Source organism: Danio rerio, chromosome 11 (assembly GCF_052040795.2).
Source record: "Danio rerio strain M-AB ecotype USA chromosome 11, GRCz13ab, whole genome shotgun sequence".
NCBI classification, from domain to species: Eukaryota; Metazoa; Chordata; class Actinopteri; order Cypriniformes; family Danionidae; genus Danio; species Danio rerio.
The window spans coordinates 18,735,001-18,753,964 of NC_141031.1; the positions used below are offsets into that span (position 1 = coordinate 18,735,001).

The window sequence follows — 18,964 nt, forward strand, 5'->3', positions numbered from 1 at the left end:
CAGGTATCTCAAACTGTCTGTCAACAAATTTTAATTTGAATTTCTGCGCAGCCTCTTTAAGCAGATAGATACATCACTCGCGCTCACGTGTCACTCGCGCCCACTACGGCTGATAGAGAGACGTCATCTGGCAAACTCTGCATCAACCATTCTTTCTGAAAAACTATCGTGGCCTTGTATGCATTAAAAGAAAGATTGTCTCTGAAAGGGCTTCTGCCAAAAATGCAGATTAAACACTTTTCTAAACCCTAAATAAATATCTGAGTTACTTTTGCACGCTGGAGGGAAATGATGTTCTGCAATTCACAACAAAGATCTGAAGAATGACACCACGGCTGAAGTATTTCTTTTAGACAGGTATGTGTTAAAACTATTTTAGCCACACAAAGCTTATGTAGATTGTGTTGTTCATGAATGGGTTTATATGCATAGAAGTGCTGTTCAGCCACTGAAAACATCCGGCAAAATATTGGCTATTTTCAAGTTCATTAAGTACCTTTCACAGCATCGAAAATATAGTCAGTTAAATAGACCTTTGCATTCGTTTAGTTGTTCAAGTGAAAAAGGACATGAAAACAAGCGATGTAAGAGGATCAATGAGCACAGTTGAAAATGAAAAGTTACTCGTTGTCTTTGTAACTTAAATAACGTTAATAACAAAACATAAGTAAATGTGCTCTTCTGCCAAATCAACTTTACTGAGGTGAAGTATGACTTATATACACACATTTGTTCATTTTTGAACAGTGACAACTTGTGAAACAGATTTGGGAAAATATAATTCCTGCACCCGCTGGCCTGTCAACAACTACACTTGATATAGTGTGCGTCCATAGAGTTTTCGAACTGGTGAATGACATGATCTAGTGTTATATCTAATCAGTGCGCGTTCACGTGTTCATAACTTAAGGAGGCTTGGCTTTGAACGGCAGGGGAGGGTCGTAAAATTTTTAAGCTATTATGCTAATGCTAGGATTCTGGCAGATCACCTACTGCACCTTTAACTGACTGAAGATGCAGTTGTTTGTTTCGGTAATCCGACCATTTGCTTCTGCTTTTTCAGTGGCGGTGATATCAGCTTTAAACCACGCCCCTCTTACTGTTAGTTTGCTAAGTGCAAATGATGTTCAGAAAAGAAAGCCCCTCCCCTATACAATATTCTGTTTCAGATGGAAGCACATCAACACACTGTAATAAAAAGTCTCACTCTCAACAACACCCGCTTCACTTTGAACCCAAAATGAAAGTGGCAGTAGTGTTGATTTTGTAATAAGTGTGTCATGTTGATTGCGAGAAACTCACCCGGAATCTCCAAGAATGATCACCTTCAGAAGAACTTTCTTCCTTGATGTCATAGTGTCAGAGCTGAAGGAAGAGGAAGCACAAAGCACGAAGCTCAGATTGGAATAAAAGGAAGTGAAAGTCAAAACGGTTTGTACCCAGTCACACACACACACACACACACACACACACACACACACACACATTTGAAAGACACCGCCTCATAGTAAAACTTACAACTACGATATGCTAAAACCACAATCAGTCGTTTGATTGAACTTACACACTCTAATGGAGCTATAAAGCCTTTTTTGTTTCAATGACAAAACCCATGATTCTGCTTGCACGCTCAAATTGGTCATGTGCACTCGAGCTAGTAAAGTCACGAGAAACGCGCTCTCACTGATGACATGTACTGTTGACCGGCTTCTGTTAAACACACAGACTTCCCTTTTTTTTAAGAGGGATGTAGTTTTTCAGATCTGTTACTTAATGGAGGTCCATCCAAGGTGTTGATGGTTATTTAGACTATGCAAGAGAGAGGGCATGTGTGTGAAACACTTAAAGAAGCTTGGCGATACATGGAACTGTGCAACAACAATCAACAACCAACCAAAATAAAAAAGTTTTAAAAATAATAAAATAAAAAAACCAGGGTTTGACAGCGCGATATTGGAAAAAAACAAACAAACATTGCAACGTTTTGTTTTTCTGCGATACATATTTTGATACGAGTATCATTTCACCAGACTTGAATAGCCAAATTTGGAAAGAATTCATCATTTTATATTGATTGTGATGACATCGTACAACATTTCATCTGGATAAATTGAAACAAGCAGGGTTTTCTGGAGAGGTCAACTTTATTCAGGCACAGACATTAAATGACCAAACTGTAAATAAATAACACTGCATTGTCTTCATTGTATAAACATAAATACAATTAATTTTTGTTCATACCACAAATGCTTATATTTCTTATATCTCATTAAGCCACCGGCCTTAAAAACAAGTAGAAAATAGCTTTTGAGAAAACATTTATTTTATTTGGTTGCTGAAAATTATCATTATTTGCTTTTTAGTTAAACTATGATTTGATGATAAACTGAATAAGTTGTGTGATTTTAATTAACCGGACATGGTTGATAGAGTGCGAGGAGAAATCCGGGGGTGAGAAGGGTGCGCATTATGAGTCCCGCAAACTTTTGGGAGACTTGGGATGTCTGAATATCACGTTTAACAACTATAGTGAGACGCAATCCAGCGGTACATTGTTGAAAAACTGTTCGACATCCACTGCTCTCTGCCTGGAGCTCAGAGGAGCGCATGACAGTGTGTGTGTGTGGTCACGTAATGAGCGGACGTAGGGCTGTTCAGAAATGCTAGGTAAAACGGTGTGGATGTGGATCATTTTCGTTCTAAAATGCCATTTTAACACTAAGACGTATTAGTGTAAACGAGGCCTGAGTGTGTATTTGCTGCGAGTAGGTTTGCGACGGGGGCGGGGCGGAGGATCGGCGATTTTGAGCTTCTTGTTGTCTATTGGCCATAACGATGGACGATGGCATCGTATCGGCCCAACCCTAGTTTATATAGAACTATTTGACGATTATCTGGGGCAAGTCAGATTCAGCATTCAGATGAAAAAAAAACTCGTCTTACCTTGCTTTGTCTCGTTTCTTGTCCAATTATCATAAAAATTGTCAGACCATGTAAAAATACTGTTTTTACCGTCAGAAGACCCAAGAGTTTTTTGCTCGTTTTAAGCAAATGATCTGCCAGTGGGGTAAGTGAAATAATCTTGTTTTTGCTTTGAAATGTAGATATTTAGACTAAAAACTAGACAAAAATGTAAGTAAATGTTTTTTTTTTTTTTACTAAATCATATAAATTCCACAGAAATACAGTGATTAAATACAATTCTGTGGGTTCTGGTCAACGGTAATTCAGTATGGACAATTCATATCTTTGCGATTTCACTATTGCGAACACGCACATTGTGATATCGATACTGAAATGATATATTGTGCAGCCCTAATTAAAATGTACTTTATCCACCAAGTACCTAAAAAAAAATGGATTTCAATAGACTATTATTTATACATTTGAAATTATTAATAACTGTCAACATAGATTATACACGTAATGTAAAATGTTTTATATAGTACATTTACTGTGTATTGGCACTATACAATTTGTAATTTAGTGCAGGGATTGCTCCACACCACCAAAAAACATACTACTGAGAAACATCACTAATTTTAATTTAATGTTTAATGTTTCAAGTCAAATTTGGAATCCCAACATTATGCACAACTACAACAACAACATGTCATTGGATTTCATAGGCCATAAATTCTTTGCACATTTAATAATATTTCAATTCAATACAACTTTATTCTAAACCAGGGGTCACCAAATTTGTTCCTGGAGGGCCGGTGTCCTGCAGATTTTAGCTCCAACCCTAATCAAACACACCTGAACAAGCTAATCAAGGTCTTACTAGGGATACTTGAAACACCCAGGCAGGTGTGTTGAGGCAAGTTGTAGCTAAAACTTGCAGGCACACCGGCCCTCCAGGACTGAGATTGGTGACCACTGTTCTAAACAAACAAACAAACAAACAAACAAACAAACAAACAAACAAACAACACACACACACACAACGACTAACATCAGCATACATTTTATGTTGTAATTGTTTGTTTATAATATTACAAAATAACTTTTTATTCATTAGAACCACAAACAACATTAATTATATATAGCAACTGTTATAAAATTATTGTTATACTAATAATAATTGTTATTTTTTGGAGCAACAACAATACATACTAAAATGATTTCTGAAGGATCATGCATGTGATAAGATCTTGTGATGAGCTTTTGTAGAAATAGGTTAGAAACAACATACGAAAAGCTGACTCAAAGTGAATTTAGGCATCACAACATTATAATACAAAAAATAATATAGATTTTCACTCTTCAGAAGACTAACTTTAGCAAGAACAAACATAAAACACTGATTTTTTTTGCAGATTTGTAAAGGATTACATTTAAAAATAACAAGTAATACTAATTAAACTTAAGTATTGAATTATCAGTGTTAATTACAATCAATAACTATTACCAATAAATTTTGCATCCTTAAAGCTAACCCTGGAAATATGAAAAATAGATTGTCAAGAATTGTAGTCAATGTTAAAGGCTATTTTTATACAGCAAAGGCTGTGTGCAGTAATGCGCCTTGTAAAAGAGCATGACAACATAATTTAAACCATGGCATAATTTGATAAGGCTGAATGGTTCTTTACACCAACAATCTCAAAAACTTGAAGAATCTTATCTGCTTCAAAGACCGGGCTGTTTCAAGGCTTGTGATTTCACCTTTTCTTTTACGGTCACAAATGCAACAGGTGAAAGTCAAACAACAGAATACAAAAAAGTATAACAATACTAGTACTGTATCAATATTTGCGTATTTAACTTTTTTGCTATAAATCAGTCTTGTATGCAAGAAAATATTGAAGGGGAAAAAAACAATAGTTTCAAAATGCTAATAGAATCCGGATACAAACATTCAGGTAGAAAATTATCTCAAAAAGAAAAACAATATATCATGCCCAGATAATGAAAACCAGCCTACACAACCAATAACCTGTTATACACTACTGTTAGAAAAATGTGCTTCAATGGTAAACTCTATACATTTCTATAAAATGAATAGTTCACCCAAAAATGGAATACTGTCATCATGTAATCATCAGTTTCAATCCTTTCTGACTTCTTCTGAAGATTCGAAGAAAGCAGGAAACTTGTAAGTGCAACCACTGACTTCCATAGTACTTGATTTTCCTATGGATTTCAATGGTTACAGGTTTACAGATTTCTTTAAAAATATCTTTAGTGTTTAACAGAAGAAACTTTTTTGCTTTTTTGTGAACTGTCTCTTTAACCCTGTACAATCATAGGTTTGAGTGGTTTTAAAACAAGCTAAATCTGAAACTTGGAGCCATTATTACCTTTTAGCAACTCATTTTCAGATTATGTAACACCACACTCCAACTAAATGAGCTAAAATCAGCCAGATAAAATCAAATGTGGAGTAGATTATGTAATTAGTCCTTCATTTATTCATGAAAACAGCAACCGACTGCTGTGTTGAACATGTGGTGCACATTTAGTTTAATGGACAGGTAGCAGTTTAGTTCACACAATGTGAATGTACTGTAGTGCATCATTTCTGATCTAATTAAATCTAATTTAGTCTATAAACCTGTGTCAAGGTGCAATCATTTAAAAGTGCTGTTTGACTCATCTAAAGCTTTTAAATAATACCATATTTTTTGCAGATATTTAAGGCCATGTCCACATGTTTATGAATGAAGTTTCCCCCAATTTTGTTAAAATAATATTAATAATATAAAAATTCTGTCCACAAGAAAATGGCAAATCGCACTGTGATGCATGTTAAGGGTGTGCCGAACCAACAGGTGGCGATAATAGCACTTTTATGCTGGGTTCACACAAAACGAGGAATTATGTATTTTCGCAACGAAATTGCATACAAGTCACTGCAAACTTGGCAGAATACAGACCACTGGTCTAACAATTAGAAATACACGGTACGTTTGTCTTCCGCTTTTGGTGTGAACCCAGCCGTGTTGCCCAATTAGAAAGGAGAAAACAGCCCACACGCTGACGTCATGAGGCAAAAACTCCAGTTGTAGTGTACACATGACCACAATGTACCGAGAGTTTTGGAAAATCTTCACCATGGCCAAAGGTTTTAGAAAATTTCAGTTTCAGTCACCAGGGGCCTCATGTATCAACGCTGCGTACGCACAAAAACTTTGCGTACGCCAGGTTTCACGCTCAGAATCGCTCACGTTTGGATTTACTAACAATGAACTGAACGTGGGAATGTGCGCAGGTTCACGGCAGCTTTCTGGCAGGCGTACGCACATTTTTTGTGCGTGTCTGTTTTATTTCCATTGGCGACTCCTAGAGGCAGTTGTGTTAAATTCTTCTCTACAAAGTGTCTGATCCTTGCAATGGCAGCTGTATGAGACGGGTTCATATAGTAGGTATGTAAGATTTCCATACCATACAGTTGACCAGCTAAACATTAAAGCACAATTTGCAGCGGTCGCCTGTTTTCCCAATGTAATCTGAGCGATCTACTGCACGCACATTGCTATAAAGACACTATCTGAAGATAAATTTGCATGCGTGAATCAGAAACATTTCCATTCAATAAATGTGCAAATTAAATATGATGCACAAACTTATTAATGATTCCTACTTGTCTTTCTCGTGATAAATAGTGGGCAAAATCTGATATGTAGCGGGAAAAAAAAGAAGAAAGAATTCATCAGACGCTGGATTCGAACCGAGTTTGTGCTCGAACGTGTCAGTACATGATCATATGCTTCTTATGAGGTGCGCCACTGCGACTGCTGAGGGTACTGCAACATTTTACAGATATAAACCACACTATTTCTTTTTTAAATGCACTCAGTGCGATGTTCAGACCCAACTGTGTTAACCGTATCAGCTAAACTCTCCCACTCTATTTTTTTCTTTTGTTGTTAATTCCGGAGAACAAACTTGCAAATAACACCGCTTTTCTCCGTTCTACCTCCGAAAGCAGCACCTCCAATTCACATTCTGTTCAAAGTTTCTCTTTTTGTTTGATTTTGCCTTTGCTTTTTCGTTGGGTTTTTCCATTAGCATAGTCATTAGCATATTCATACGGGGGAGGAGGCAGGGAGGGGTTTTGCGCTCGTGCATGTTGCGCTCAGTTTCACGTTCATTCGGATGTACAAAAGAATATGCGTGAGATTCGGCGTACGCAGTGTTTCATATATCTGAATTTTTTTCTGCGTACGCACATTTACAGCTTTGTGCGTACGCAATGTTTTAGTAAGATTTCCACGCAAGTCTTCGTACATGAGGCCCCAGGAGCCTCATGTATCAACGCTGCGTACGCACAAAAACTTTGCATATGCCAGGTTTCACGCTCAGAATCGCTCACGTTTGGATTTACTAACGATGAACTGAACATGGGAATGTGCGCAGCTCCACGCCAGCTTTATGGCTGGCGTACGCACATTTTTTGTGCGTGTCTGTTTTATTTCCATTGGCGACTCCTAGAGGCAGTTGTGTTAAATTCCTCTCTACAAGTGTCTGAGCCTGGCAATGGCAGCTGTATGAGACGGATTCATCTAGCAGGTATATAAGGTTTCCATACCATACAGTTGACCAGCTAAACATTAAAGCACAATTTGCAGCGGTCGCCTGTTTTCCCAATGTAATCTGAGCTATCTACTGCAAGCACATTGCTATAAAGACACTATCTGAAGATGAATTTGCATACATGAATCAGAAACATTTCCATTCAATAAATGTGCAATTAAAATATGATGCACAGACTTATTAATGATTCCTACTTGTCTTTCTCATGATAAATAGTTGGCAAAATCTGATATGTAGGAGGGTAAAAAGAAGAAAAAGGTCATCAGACGCTGGATTCGAACCGAGTTCATGCTCAAACGTGTCAAAACATGTTGACATGCGTCTTACGAGCTGCGCCACTGAGACTGTTGTGAGTACTGCAACATTTTACACCTTTAAACCACATTATTTCTTTTTAATTCACTCAGTGCGATGTTCAGACCCAACTGTGTTAACCGCATCAGCTAAACTCTCCAACTCTATTTTTTTCTTTTGTTGTTAATTCCGGAGAACAAACTTGCAAATAACACCGCTTTTCTCTGGTCTACCTCCGAAAGCAGCACCTCCAATTCACATTCTGTTCAAAGTTTCTCTTTTTGCTTGCTTTTGCCTTTGCTTTTTCGTTGGATTTTGCCAAAGTAGAGTCATTAGCATATTCATACGGGGGAGAAGGCAGGGAGGGGTTTTGTGCTCGTGCATGTTGCGCTCAGTTTCACGTTCATTCGGATGTACAAAAGAATATGCGTGAGATTTGGTGTACGCAGTGTTTCATACAACTGAATTTTTTTCTGCGTACGCACATTTACACACGCACATTGTGCGTACGCAATGTTTTAGTAAGATTTCCACGCAAGTCTTTGTACTTGAGGCCCCTAGTACTCCAATTTCAGTGAATTACAAACAGCGAAACCACATGAAAAAGTGTGATTTTTAATATACCCGACCGTGTTTCTGTAGACAGGACCAAAGAAACATGTAAAGTGCTATTAGTTTATCTGAAAAACAAAAGTCAGTTTTTATCTGTTAAAAATATGTGTTCCCTGTCGAGATGTCTTCCTTTGTTTTGGTCATTGTAACGCTGCCCATTGCCAGTCAGCACCCAGAGTTACCTTAGCGCAAAACAAAGCATTTCATTTCAGTCCTAAAAGTAGTCTCAATGCGAATGTGCATGAAAATGTGACCTCTGGAAGACAGTAGCAGCCTTCAAAATGAGACAGATTCTGTTATAAAAATTCATATGGCGCAGGTTTTAAATTTGCAAACAATACAAATATTACAAAGGTAAACATTAGCCAATCAATTTACAGTACAGGCCTGCATTCCTGTGGCTGTGCCGCGGGACCCGACCAGATTTCTTTCGGTGTGGGAATAAATTTACGAATAAAGCGCAGGAGCGATCGGTAACTGGTGTAGTTTTGGACGGGAGCAGGCGGTCCAACAATATTGATCCCGACTCCCGAGAGAGTGAACACGTGTATGTATGTGTGTGAATGAGACAGCGTGATGCTGCGTTTAGCTTGTTTGTTGCTGTCTGTGTGTGTGTGTGTGTGTGTGTGTGTGTGTGTATGAGAGAGAGAGAGAGAGAGAGAGAGAAAGCTTAAGTCTATAGCCACCCAAGCCATAGACTTTTCTCTCTGCCTCCCTGAGGCAGACCGTTCCTCAGCATCCAGTCACGCACCAGGGGCCTCATGTACGAAGACTTGCGTGGAAATCTTACTAAAACATTGCGTACGCACAAAGCTGTAAATGTGCGTTTGCAGAAAAAATTTCAGATGTATGAAACACTGCATACGCCGAATCTCACGCATATTCTTTTGTACATCTGAATGAACGTGAAACTGAGCGCAACATGCACGAGCACAAAACCCCTCCCTGCCTCCTCCCCCGTATGAATATGCTAATGACTATGCTAATGGCAAAACCCAACGAAAAAGCAATGGCAAAAGCAAGCAAAAAGAGAAACTTTGAACAGAATGTGAATTGGAGGCGCTCCTTTCGGAGGTAGACCGGAGAAAAGCGGTGTTATTTGCAAGTTTGTTCTCCGGAATTAACAACAAAAGAAAAAAATAGAGTTGGAGAGTTTAGCAGATGCGGTTAACACAGTTGGGTTTGCACATCGCACTGAGTGCATTAAAAAAAAGAAATAGTGTGATTTATATCTGTAAAATGTTGCAGGACGCTTAACAGTCTCAGTGGCGCTACTCGTAAGACGCTTGTGATCATGAATTGATACGTTCGAGCATGATCTCGGCTCGAATCCAGCGTCTGATGAACTATTTCTTCTTTTTTCCCCCGCTACATATCAGATTTTGCCAACTATTTATCACGAGAAAGACAAGTAGGAATCATCAATAAGTTCATATCAATAAGCATCATATTTTATTTGCACATTTATTGAATGGAAATGTTTCTGATTCACGCATGCAAATTCATCTTCAGATAGTGTCTTTATAGAAATGTGCGTGCGGTAGATCGCTCAGATTACATTGGGAAAACAGGCGACTGCTGCAAATTGTGCTTTAATGTTTAGCTGGTCAAATGTATGGTATGGAAACCTTATATACCTGCTGAACCCGTCTCATACAGCTGCTTGCAAGGCTCAGACACTTTGTAGAGAGCAATTTAACACAACTGCCTCTAGGAGTCGCCAATGGAAATAAAACAGACACGCACAAAAAATGTGAGTACGCCTGCCAGAAAGCTGCCGTGAAGCTGCGCACATTCCCACGTTCAGTTCATTGTTAGTAAATCCAAACGTGAGCGATTCTGAGCGTGAAACCTGGCGTACGCAAAGTTTTTGTGCGTACGCAGCGTTGATACATGAGGCCCCAGCTGACTGAAGGAAATCTTCTTGATTTGGGTGATGAACACCTCACACAGACTAATCCATACCCCTCACTGCACACCATCAATATGTAGCATGCACTGCACTTTAACCAATCCATACTTAAAACAATACTGCTTACAATTATGTGTACACCTATTCTGTGTACATATCACTGTCAACACTGCCAATTTTTCATTGTCCTGTTTTTTTGGGAGTATGTTGTTGTATGTTGTTGTATTTTGCACTGTCTGTATTCTGCACTGTCGTTGTAATTGCACTCTCTGAAGCCGGCACCTAAGCTTTACACTCATCACAGCACACGTGCTACTGATGGTGACAATAAAAGTGATTTGATAATGCCGCCCTGTAAGCCTATTGGAGACATTCATAAATATTCCAAGCATATCTAATAAATGTTGGAGACATACTCGTTACATAAACCCACTAAATCACACTTAAGCAGAGTTTATTCGAGAGCGCACAAGAAAATCTGCACTTGAGCAGTATATATTTGAGGGCTACAAGTTTTATGCACGAGCAGAGGGAATTGGCGCGCAAGCAAAGAGAAATGCATGCAAGTATTACATGAATTAGATCTCGACTTGTAATACTGCGGTCATGACATTTGTCATTAAAATTATGGCATACAGTATGTAGTTGGTAGATCTGTGCAAAAGGCCTGCCGCCACAGCTGGAAAAAAAATCCTAGAGGAAACACTGAGCATAATCACAAAGTTGTTGTTTTGTTTTTTACAGTTACGTCAATTGTGCTTTATTTGTGCAATTTATGCACATGTTTATGATGTATTAATTCATAGTTTGTTAATTAAGTAAAAATATCAATAGAAGGGAGGTAACACTTTACAATAAGGTTGTATTAGTTAATGTTAGAATGCAATTACTAACATGAACAAACAATGAACAATACATTAATTACATTATTTGTTGATGTTAGGTAACAATAGTTAATGAAAATACAATTGTTCATTGTTAGTTCATGTTAACTCATGATGCACTGACTAATGTTAATAAGCATGGATTTGGTTTTAAATATGGCATTAATAAATAATGAACTATGATTAATAAGTTTATTTCATGTCAGTAAATACTTGTTATTTCATGTTATAGTAGCTAACATTAACTAATGAAACTTTATTTTAAAGTGTGAGCAGAAGGGTTTCAGTTTCTGTCTGTAAAACTAACATTCTGTAAAGATTGCATTTGAAACAGCCAGTAGAGCTTTGAATAAAGAATGTGGTTTTGAACCACAAGCATCAGCAAATATTAAAAAGTTCAGTTTAAGTACCCTCATCACGGTTCAATAGGATCCACAGGAGGACTGAAGAGCTTCTTAACAATAACTTCAGAACTTACAGTCATCAACCTGAAACACTAGCAGTCTCTTAAAAAATATATCGAAATGCATCACGGTGTTTTAACATGGTTTAAGCCTATACAACAATGAAGAATACAACAGTCCCATTTAAACTAAAGTACGAAGAGAACACTTTTTTTTTTTACTAATGCTGCATCAATACAAAATTATTTTACAAAAATATTTTAAAAAGCTCATCTCAACTTCATATGCATACTAGTCTAAAGTAATCTCATGTGTACCCTGACCAGTGCAGGTCATTCACTTCTTCATCTAACACAGAAATATTATTTTTTGTTGCTATTGTTTTTTTTATGGTGCAGTCTTAACAAAACCTACACACCTACATCATTTCCCAGCATCAAAGGCATGTGTAATATTTCTTTTCATTTCTTAGTAGCATGACTTTGATGAAAAAATGAAGGTCACATGTTCACTTGTATACTATTTTTAAACACATCATGTGATAGAACACATTACGCAACAAAAATGGTTCAAATAATTATAATTATGCAGCAAAAATGTTTCAAATCAATGTCACAGACTTTACGAGTTTAAATAAGCAATTGCCTTTGGGAAAAATAAAATGTACATTTTGTCTTTGATTCCAATTTTGTTAATGTCAGTACAATCAACTAAATTAAGGAATTAAATCATTACAACCCACAATGCGCTATCACATTTGTGACATTCTGTGGGGAAAAAAAAGGAATTGTCACTTTCAACCCAGAGGGATGTCTGATAGTCAACCTGGTGCAAAATCTACACAGTAATATTTTTACTTTATTTAGAAATGACTATAGATTATTCATGCACCTGTACCGTGTACATACATACTTCTACTGTACATCAACTCATACATAAAAGGAACAATATTAGCATGTTCCTTTAACCTTGATTCTCCTACAATGTATTGAACAACCATTAGCAAAAAATATATAATAATGTTAACAAAGTACAAATTGCAAAATAATGAATAACTTTGTGGTCATGTTTACCATTGTACAATTAATTTGTTAATTATTGTTCAGGTTAAATCCAATAATGTGACTGTTGTTTATGTGCTAAGGACTGTTTGTTGAAGCTGTGGATTAGATACAGCATTAGTAATGTTGTAAACAATATTTTATATATTTTTCTAGCAGACTGATTATGTTGCTTTAGGAGACCTCAGTGTAGGGCTGCACAATATCATTTCAGCATCGATATTGCCATGTGCACATCTGCAAAAGTCACATTGCAAGATATGCAATTTTCAGTCTGAATTATCGTTGACCAGGAACTATATAAATGTATTTAATTACAGTATTTATATAGAATCTTTATGATTTATGCAAAAAAAGCTTCACATTAAGAACTTTTCTTATGCTTCTAGTCCAAATATCTATATTTCAAAGCGAAAACAGGATAATTTTACGTACCCCACTGGCAGATCCTGTTTTAATAAAAAAAACTCTTAATTTTCAGAAAAAAAATTATTTCTTTTGAAGTTAAAAACAAAACAATATTGTTACTTGACTTTTTAGAAATCTGGACTAAAAATAACACAAAGCAAAGTAATAAAAGCATTGTGATTATTGAATTTCTGTACCCGAATACTGTAAAACCATCATATAGTGACATTCAAAGTCAAACCATCTTGTGAAACTGTATTCTTAATGCAATATTTGTTGCAGATAAACAAAGTATCTCAATATCAGATCTTTCCAATATCATGCAGCCCTACCTCATCACCAGGAGACAATAATTCTGTTTTAATTTAGTTTTTGCTTGTTTTTTTTGTGAGTATCCATTAACAACATTAATTTTGTGAAATCACCAAAGACCACAGTTTTAGCTGAAAACAAATCTTTAAAAAATAATAGGTCACCAAAAGTTTGGAAGGTCTTATGATGAGAACATTAACAAATTTTTAATTTTTAGGTGAACTGTTTCCTCGTCTATTTTGCATTGCCACAATTAATTTTTAATTTCACAGTTTCAAATTTGTACTCCATGTAAACTATAACTTTCACAGTTTCCAATTTTTGATTTATTATACACCATAATAATAATTATATTTAGCCAAAGGCAGCATGATTTCTCGTATACTGCATAGGAATAGGCGATTTGGTCTAAGATTAAAATTTGATTAATTAAACATTTTAACTCGATTACGATTAAGTAACGATTCTTTTATTTATTTATTTGCCTTCATAGTTCACTGACAGATTTTGTACAGTAAATGTGCTCACATATTACAAGTGAGAGATTTTTGAATGAAGGGAGCACTATTTGATTTTAAAATAATAAAAGGAAACACACACCATCTGCCATCTATCTACATTTATTGAACATATATGTTGAATATCTGAAATTAAACACACACTGCTTAAAATAAATAGTCACTTTTTTCTTTTAAAAAGTAAAAAAGAAATAACTTGAAGTGCTCTTTTGGAAACAAAATAAATTATTTTCAGTGTTTTCATATTAAAAGTAGAAAATAAGCGATATCTCTTCTAAATAAAATAACACTTGCATATCCTATAAATAATATTTTAAACGGTGCATTTCTTGCATATTAAACAAATATTTTAATTTAAATAATAATTTTGATGTAATAGAAAATATGCCATCTCAAGGCATCTCTGGCGCAACTTCCAATCATCGTCAACGTTGTGCAAAGCGACAATAGTAATTTGTAATAGAATAGCCCTTATACTGCACATTTTACCGATACTAGAAGCCACGAGAGTATTACACAATATTAAAAAAATATATATTTTAAAGTAGTGCAGATAAAGGATAAGTATTGCAGTATTCTAAACTGATGCTGACTAGTAGGGCTGCATGATATAGGAAAAATCTAACATTTTGATATTTTGTTATTCTGCGATAAATATTTGGATATGAATATACTCTTTCCCCAGATGACTGGATTACCTCTATTTGAAAAGAATTAGCTGGGATTAGTTAGGATGATTCTATAGAGAAGAGCATCTGAATAAAATACAATACATCAGTGGTTCTCAAACTGTGGTACGCGTACCACTAGTGGTAGGCGGGCTTCCTCCTAGTGGTACGCGGAGGAATCGCTGAATAATGAAAGAAACAATTAACACTTTTAATCCTTTAATGCGTAATATAACATTGATGTGATCAGCATTGGCTGTTTTGTGAAGCGTACGATCATAACGCTGTGCTTAGAGTGTTTATTTTAGTGCATTGTGTCATAAGCTGCTGAAAATCAATTTCTGAAGTTTAAGAATTGATTCTGAAGCGTGATTTGACTGACATGAAAAGTGGCCAATCACAGTCGACCTTGTCTAGTTGCGTGAAACGTAAGGGCGGGACAAAGGCTTTCTGTGTTGCAGAGACAGAAAAAACAACTTAAAAACAAATGTTTTGTTGGAATAATGCTTCTCGGATGTTTTCACTACAGAGATGTCTAGCAGAGTAATTAAACCGCGGACATATTTCCTGCCTATTTGATGATCTTCATACACGTTTCGCTCTCCGACAGCCAGTCGACTCGCCTCTGACCTGTCACTCCTCTATACAGTCTGAATTGCGGCGCGGGAATGGAGGTATTGCGCAATTACTCATTTCTGCAAATGCGGCGAGTGCTTTATTTTAACACGAGAGCGCATTCATGTACGCAAATCGCTAAAACAGATATGCGAGCTCTTAAATAGGCTTTTTTCAAATGAACTGCAAGTGCTCTCATGGTCGCCTGTGTGCTCAGCTAGAATACAATCGCGATCTTTCCACTATTAAAGTAGACATTATTTATCTTTGCTCCTTAACTAAATTTAGTCAAAAGTATTCAAAGTTATCAAATATTTGGAAATAGATTGATACATGATCGATGACAATGCTAATGGTCTTCTTATTTGGCTGTGTTGTGAAGTGAAACTTACTTTTAGCAAAGGTGGAACATTTTTATTTCTTTACCACAAAATAATTATGCTGGAAATGTTTCTGGATGAGGTATTTGTGTGATTTATACATTTAGCTGTATTCTGATCTGTCCTAAAGCATTACAGGTCAAAGCAATCCATTGTTAGCCTACTTATTGTTTATTTATCACAATTTACAATAAGGCTCTTAAAGCACTGCTTTGATAAATGTAGTGTCGTCATATTTCAAATACCTCAAGTAAAATGAAGTCATTTGTTTTATTTTTTTACTGACAGTGTACTTGTATTTTTTACATTTCTATTTTAGATTAAGATCAAGTGTAAAATAAAATCTACATGTGATGTACAGCTATTTAAGAAACAAATTTGCCATATTGTAAAGAAAATAGTGTAAAATATGTCAATAAAAGGCTAAATTTAAATCTTTTTACCATTTACTTTAATTTAACCTTTCAAAGCTTAAAAATATTTTTTTTTTAAAAATGGGCAAAAAGTGTCTCTATGGCCTTAAAGATTATTTGGTAGTTTTACCAGTGCTATTGAAAAAGATTAATTGTCATGAAAGGAAAAATTGACTATACTTCCTTTGTTAGTGCAAATTATACATGTAGCTTTGGGATGTAAGCAATCAAACTATTAAATCAGGTTTACACTTAAAAAAAAAAGTGATTTCATAATGAAAATCAGATTTTTTTTCAAAAGTAACCAACTAGTACTTTTTAAAAGAGTAAAAAGTAGGAATAGGAATATGACATATAGGAATAGGAATATGACATATAGCCTATATTTATAAGGTCCAAGCAGCATTTCCAGCTTTTGATGAATAGGCTACTATGAATACTTTAGATTTAAGTACAGCAGTTTTCTTTTTACTTTTTAAGAACAGCGCCATTTTTTTATGAACTTTTAAAAGCACATTTTAACTAAAACTTTTTTTTTTTATCTGCAAGCACAGTTAATGTTCAGACTATTTCAAATGTTTAAAGTGACTGACAATAACACATATTCTTACTAATAGGAAGTAATCTGCATCGTTTTAAAACTTTGCACACCTGTAGCTGCTTAATTATGCTTACAACGCTATTTTTTAATACTGGTTAAAAATAGCGTCGTAAGGTGGTACTTGGAGAGACGATTTTTTTCTAAGGTGGTACTTGGTGAAAAAAGTTTGAGAACCACTGCAATACATCATCTAAAAGCATAGACCAACACAATAAAAAACTATTAAAATAAACATAGATTTCTGAGTCTAACAGTATTCAGGAACAGTAATTGTTGATAAAAATAAAAATAATTGAGATTAATCATTGTTAAAAGTACAAAACGGTAAAAATTTTTTATACGTGAATGCTTTTAAAATCATTATTCAGTCACAGGGCTAAACCGATAAACAATATTATATTGAATCATGATAAAATTTACGTCAATAAGAATGATAAGCTCTGGACTTTTTTACTCCATATTGATCTGAGAGCCATTTATACATAGCAGAAAACAATAGTTATCTAAAAAGTGTTGATTTTAGAGATGCACCAAATTTTCAGCACAGAAAATTTATCATCTAAAAATATGTTATGCCATTTAATGGACCCTCTATATTTGTGGCTTCAGTTATTGTCGTGGTCCTCTTTCAAATTTGAAAGCATTAACAACTTATATTGAAATATACATCGTTATAAATTAAAAAAAAAATATATCGAGATAGCATTTTTGCCATATCGCCCAGCCGTCACATGCATCAAAAATCACATGAAAATGAAAACTTATAATATATAATAAAACAGTTTTACTAAACATTTCATATTCTGTGATCTGACTACTGCGAATGATCACATTGCGATATCGATGCTGAATCAATATATTGTGCAGCCCTACTGGCTAGTTAGGAGGCTCGCAAGATTTTGAGACACAGTTCATGACTGCCACCACTTTTACGACTCCATATTTAATCTGGAACCCATGACACTCGGTAAAGTCGGATCACATGGTAGAGCACTTTCCCTCAGTACGAAAAAGAATAGGAGAAAGTCAGTCAGCCGTTTCGACATCATGCAACAAATAACCAAGTGCGTACTAAAGCCACTGACACACGCGTTTTACAGTATACATCGACGCTACCTTTGAACAATAAAGAGGTATAGAATATAGGAGATTTTATCCTTTAATAATGATTGTTTATTAAAAACGGCTTGTTTCGCAATACCCCACGCCTGTTCCCGTGTGCAGTAAACATACAAGCAGAAACTGTATTTATTGCGGCTGCTTGTTGTGCAATCAGATGATTCCACATGAAAGCCAAGCAGCGCTGTAAAATCCATTTTCTGATCGATTATTACTTTATTAGTGACTCTCAATGATTGTTTTGATGTGTACATTAGCTCAAGATAACGGTGTACGATAAAACAAGATGCTTTAGAGCAAACGCATATGTAGAAAAACAAACAAACAAACAATTTAAATAATAAAAAAAAAATACCCAGCGCGACTGTCAGGCCTGTCAGGGTAACTGGAAACACCTGATCATCCAGGGCCTCACAAATCAACATCAGTGGCTGATTTTAACCATAAAAACCCTTACATATAAAATAAACATTAATAAAAGCGACTTAATGCCCTTTAACATCACAACAAATTATCTCGTTTGCTAATGTCACTCGTTAGCTTAACGTTACATGCCAATCACACATTCTCTCTCCATAAATCCACGATCATTCACTCGATTTCAGATATACAAGCATATATTCGGATTTTATAACTCACCTGGTTTATAAAGCAGGAGATCTAGCGAATATCAGTCTGTTTTTGTGCTGTGCTGTAGCCTGTAAGCTAAACTGCTACCGTGCCCTTACACGAGCCTGATGTTTATGAGGAAAAAAACAAACAATAACTTCAGCTTCTGTCGTCAGTTGAAAACTGGATCGTTTTTGGCGAGTGTATGAGTAAATTAATCCGGATTCGGGAATACCGATACGGGCGCTGTAACCGTTGTTGCCCCCTGTTAACTGACGGTTCTTTTTTTCTCTTTCTGTTTCAGGATCTGCTTTAACTTCCTCCAAAACAACCCTGTGATAGCCAGCGATGTCATCACGCACGTGGCGTCATTGCGTATGCCCGCCCAGAAGATACGCCCTAAAAGAGGCTCTTCTACCCAGTGAATACTCTCTTAGTGAGATTTAAAAATATATTGATTCTAATAATTCATTTTGTAAGCAATGCCCAGAGTTCCTAGTACACTTATTTTGGCAATGCAGTTACACTAATTTGCAATTTTTGCAATTGTTGATGTTAGAAGGTTTATAAAGTATTTTCCTAACTATGGGAAACTGTTTTGATTGGTTTTGTCAA

The 18,964-nt window shown here is 35.8% G+C and overlaps 1 protein-coding gene across 1 annotated transcript in view; it reads right to left on the reverse strand.

Annotated features, from left to right (window-relative positions):
- The window catches only part of rab7a (RAB7a, member RAS oncogene family), a 34,861-nt gene extending 16,235 nt beyond the window's left edge, over positions 1–18,626 (reverse strand). The window contains exons 1-2 of the mRNA NM_200928.1: positions 18,380–18,626; positions 1,303–1,365 (exon numbers count right to left, since the gene is read on the reverse strand). Coding sequence (NP_957222.1) covers positions 1,303–1,355 — 53 coding nt within the window. The 5' untranslated portion in view covers positions 1,356–1,365; positions 18,380–18,626. The remainder of the gene's footprint in view (positions 1–1,302; positions 1,366–18,379) is intronic.
- Positions 18,627–18,964: the final 338 nt, after the last annotated feature.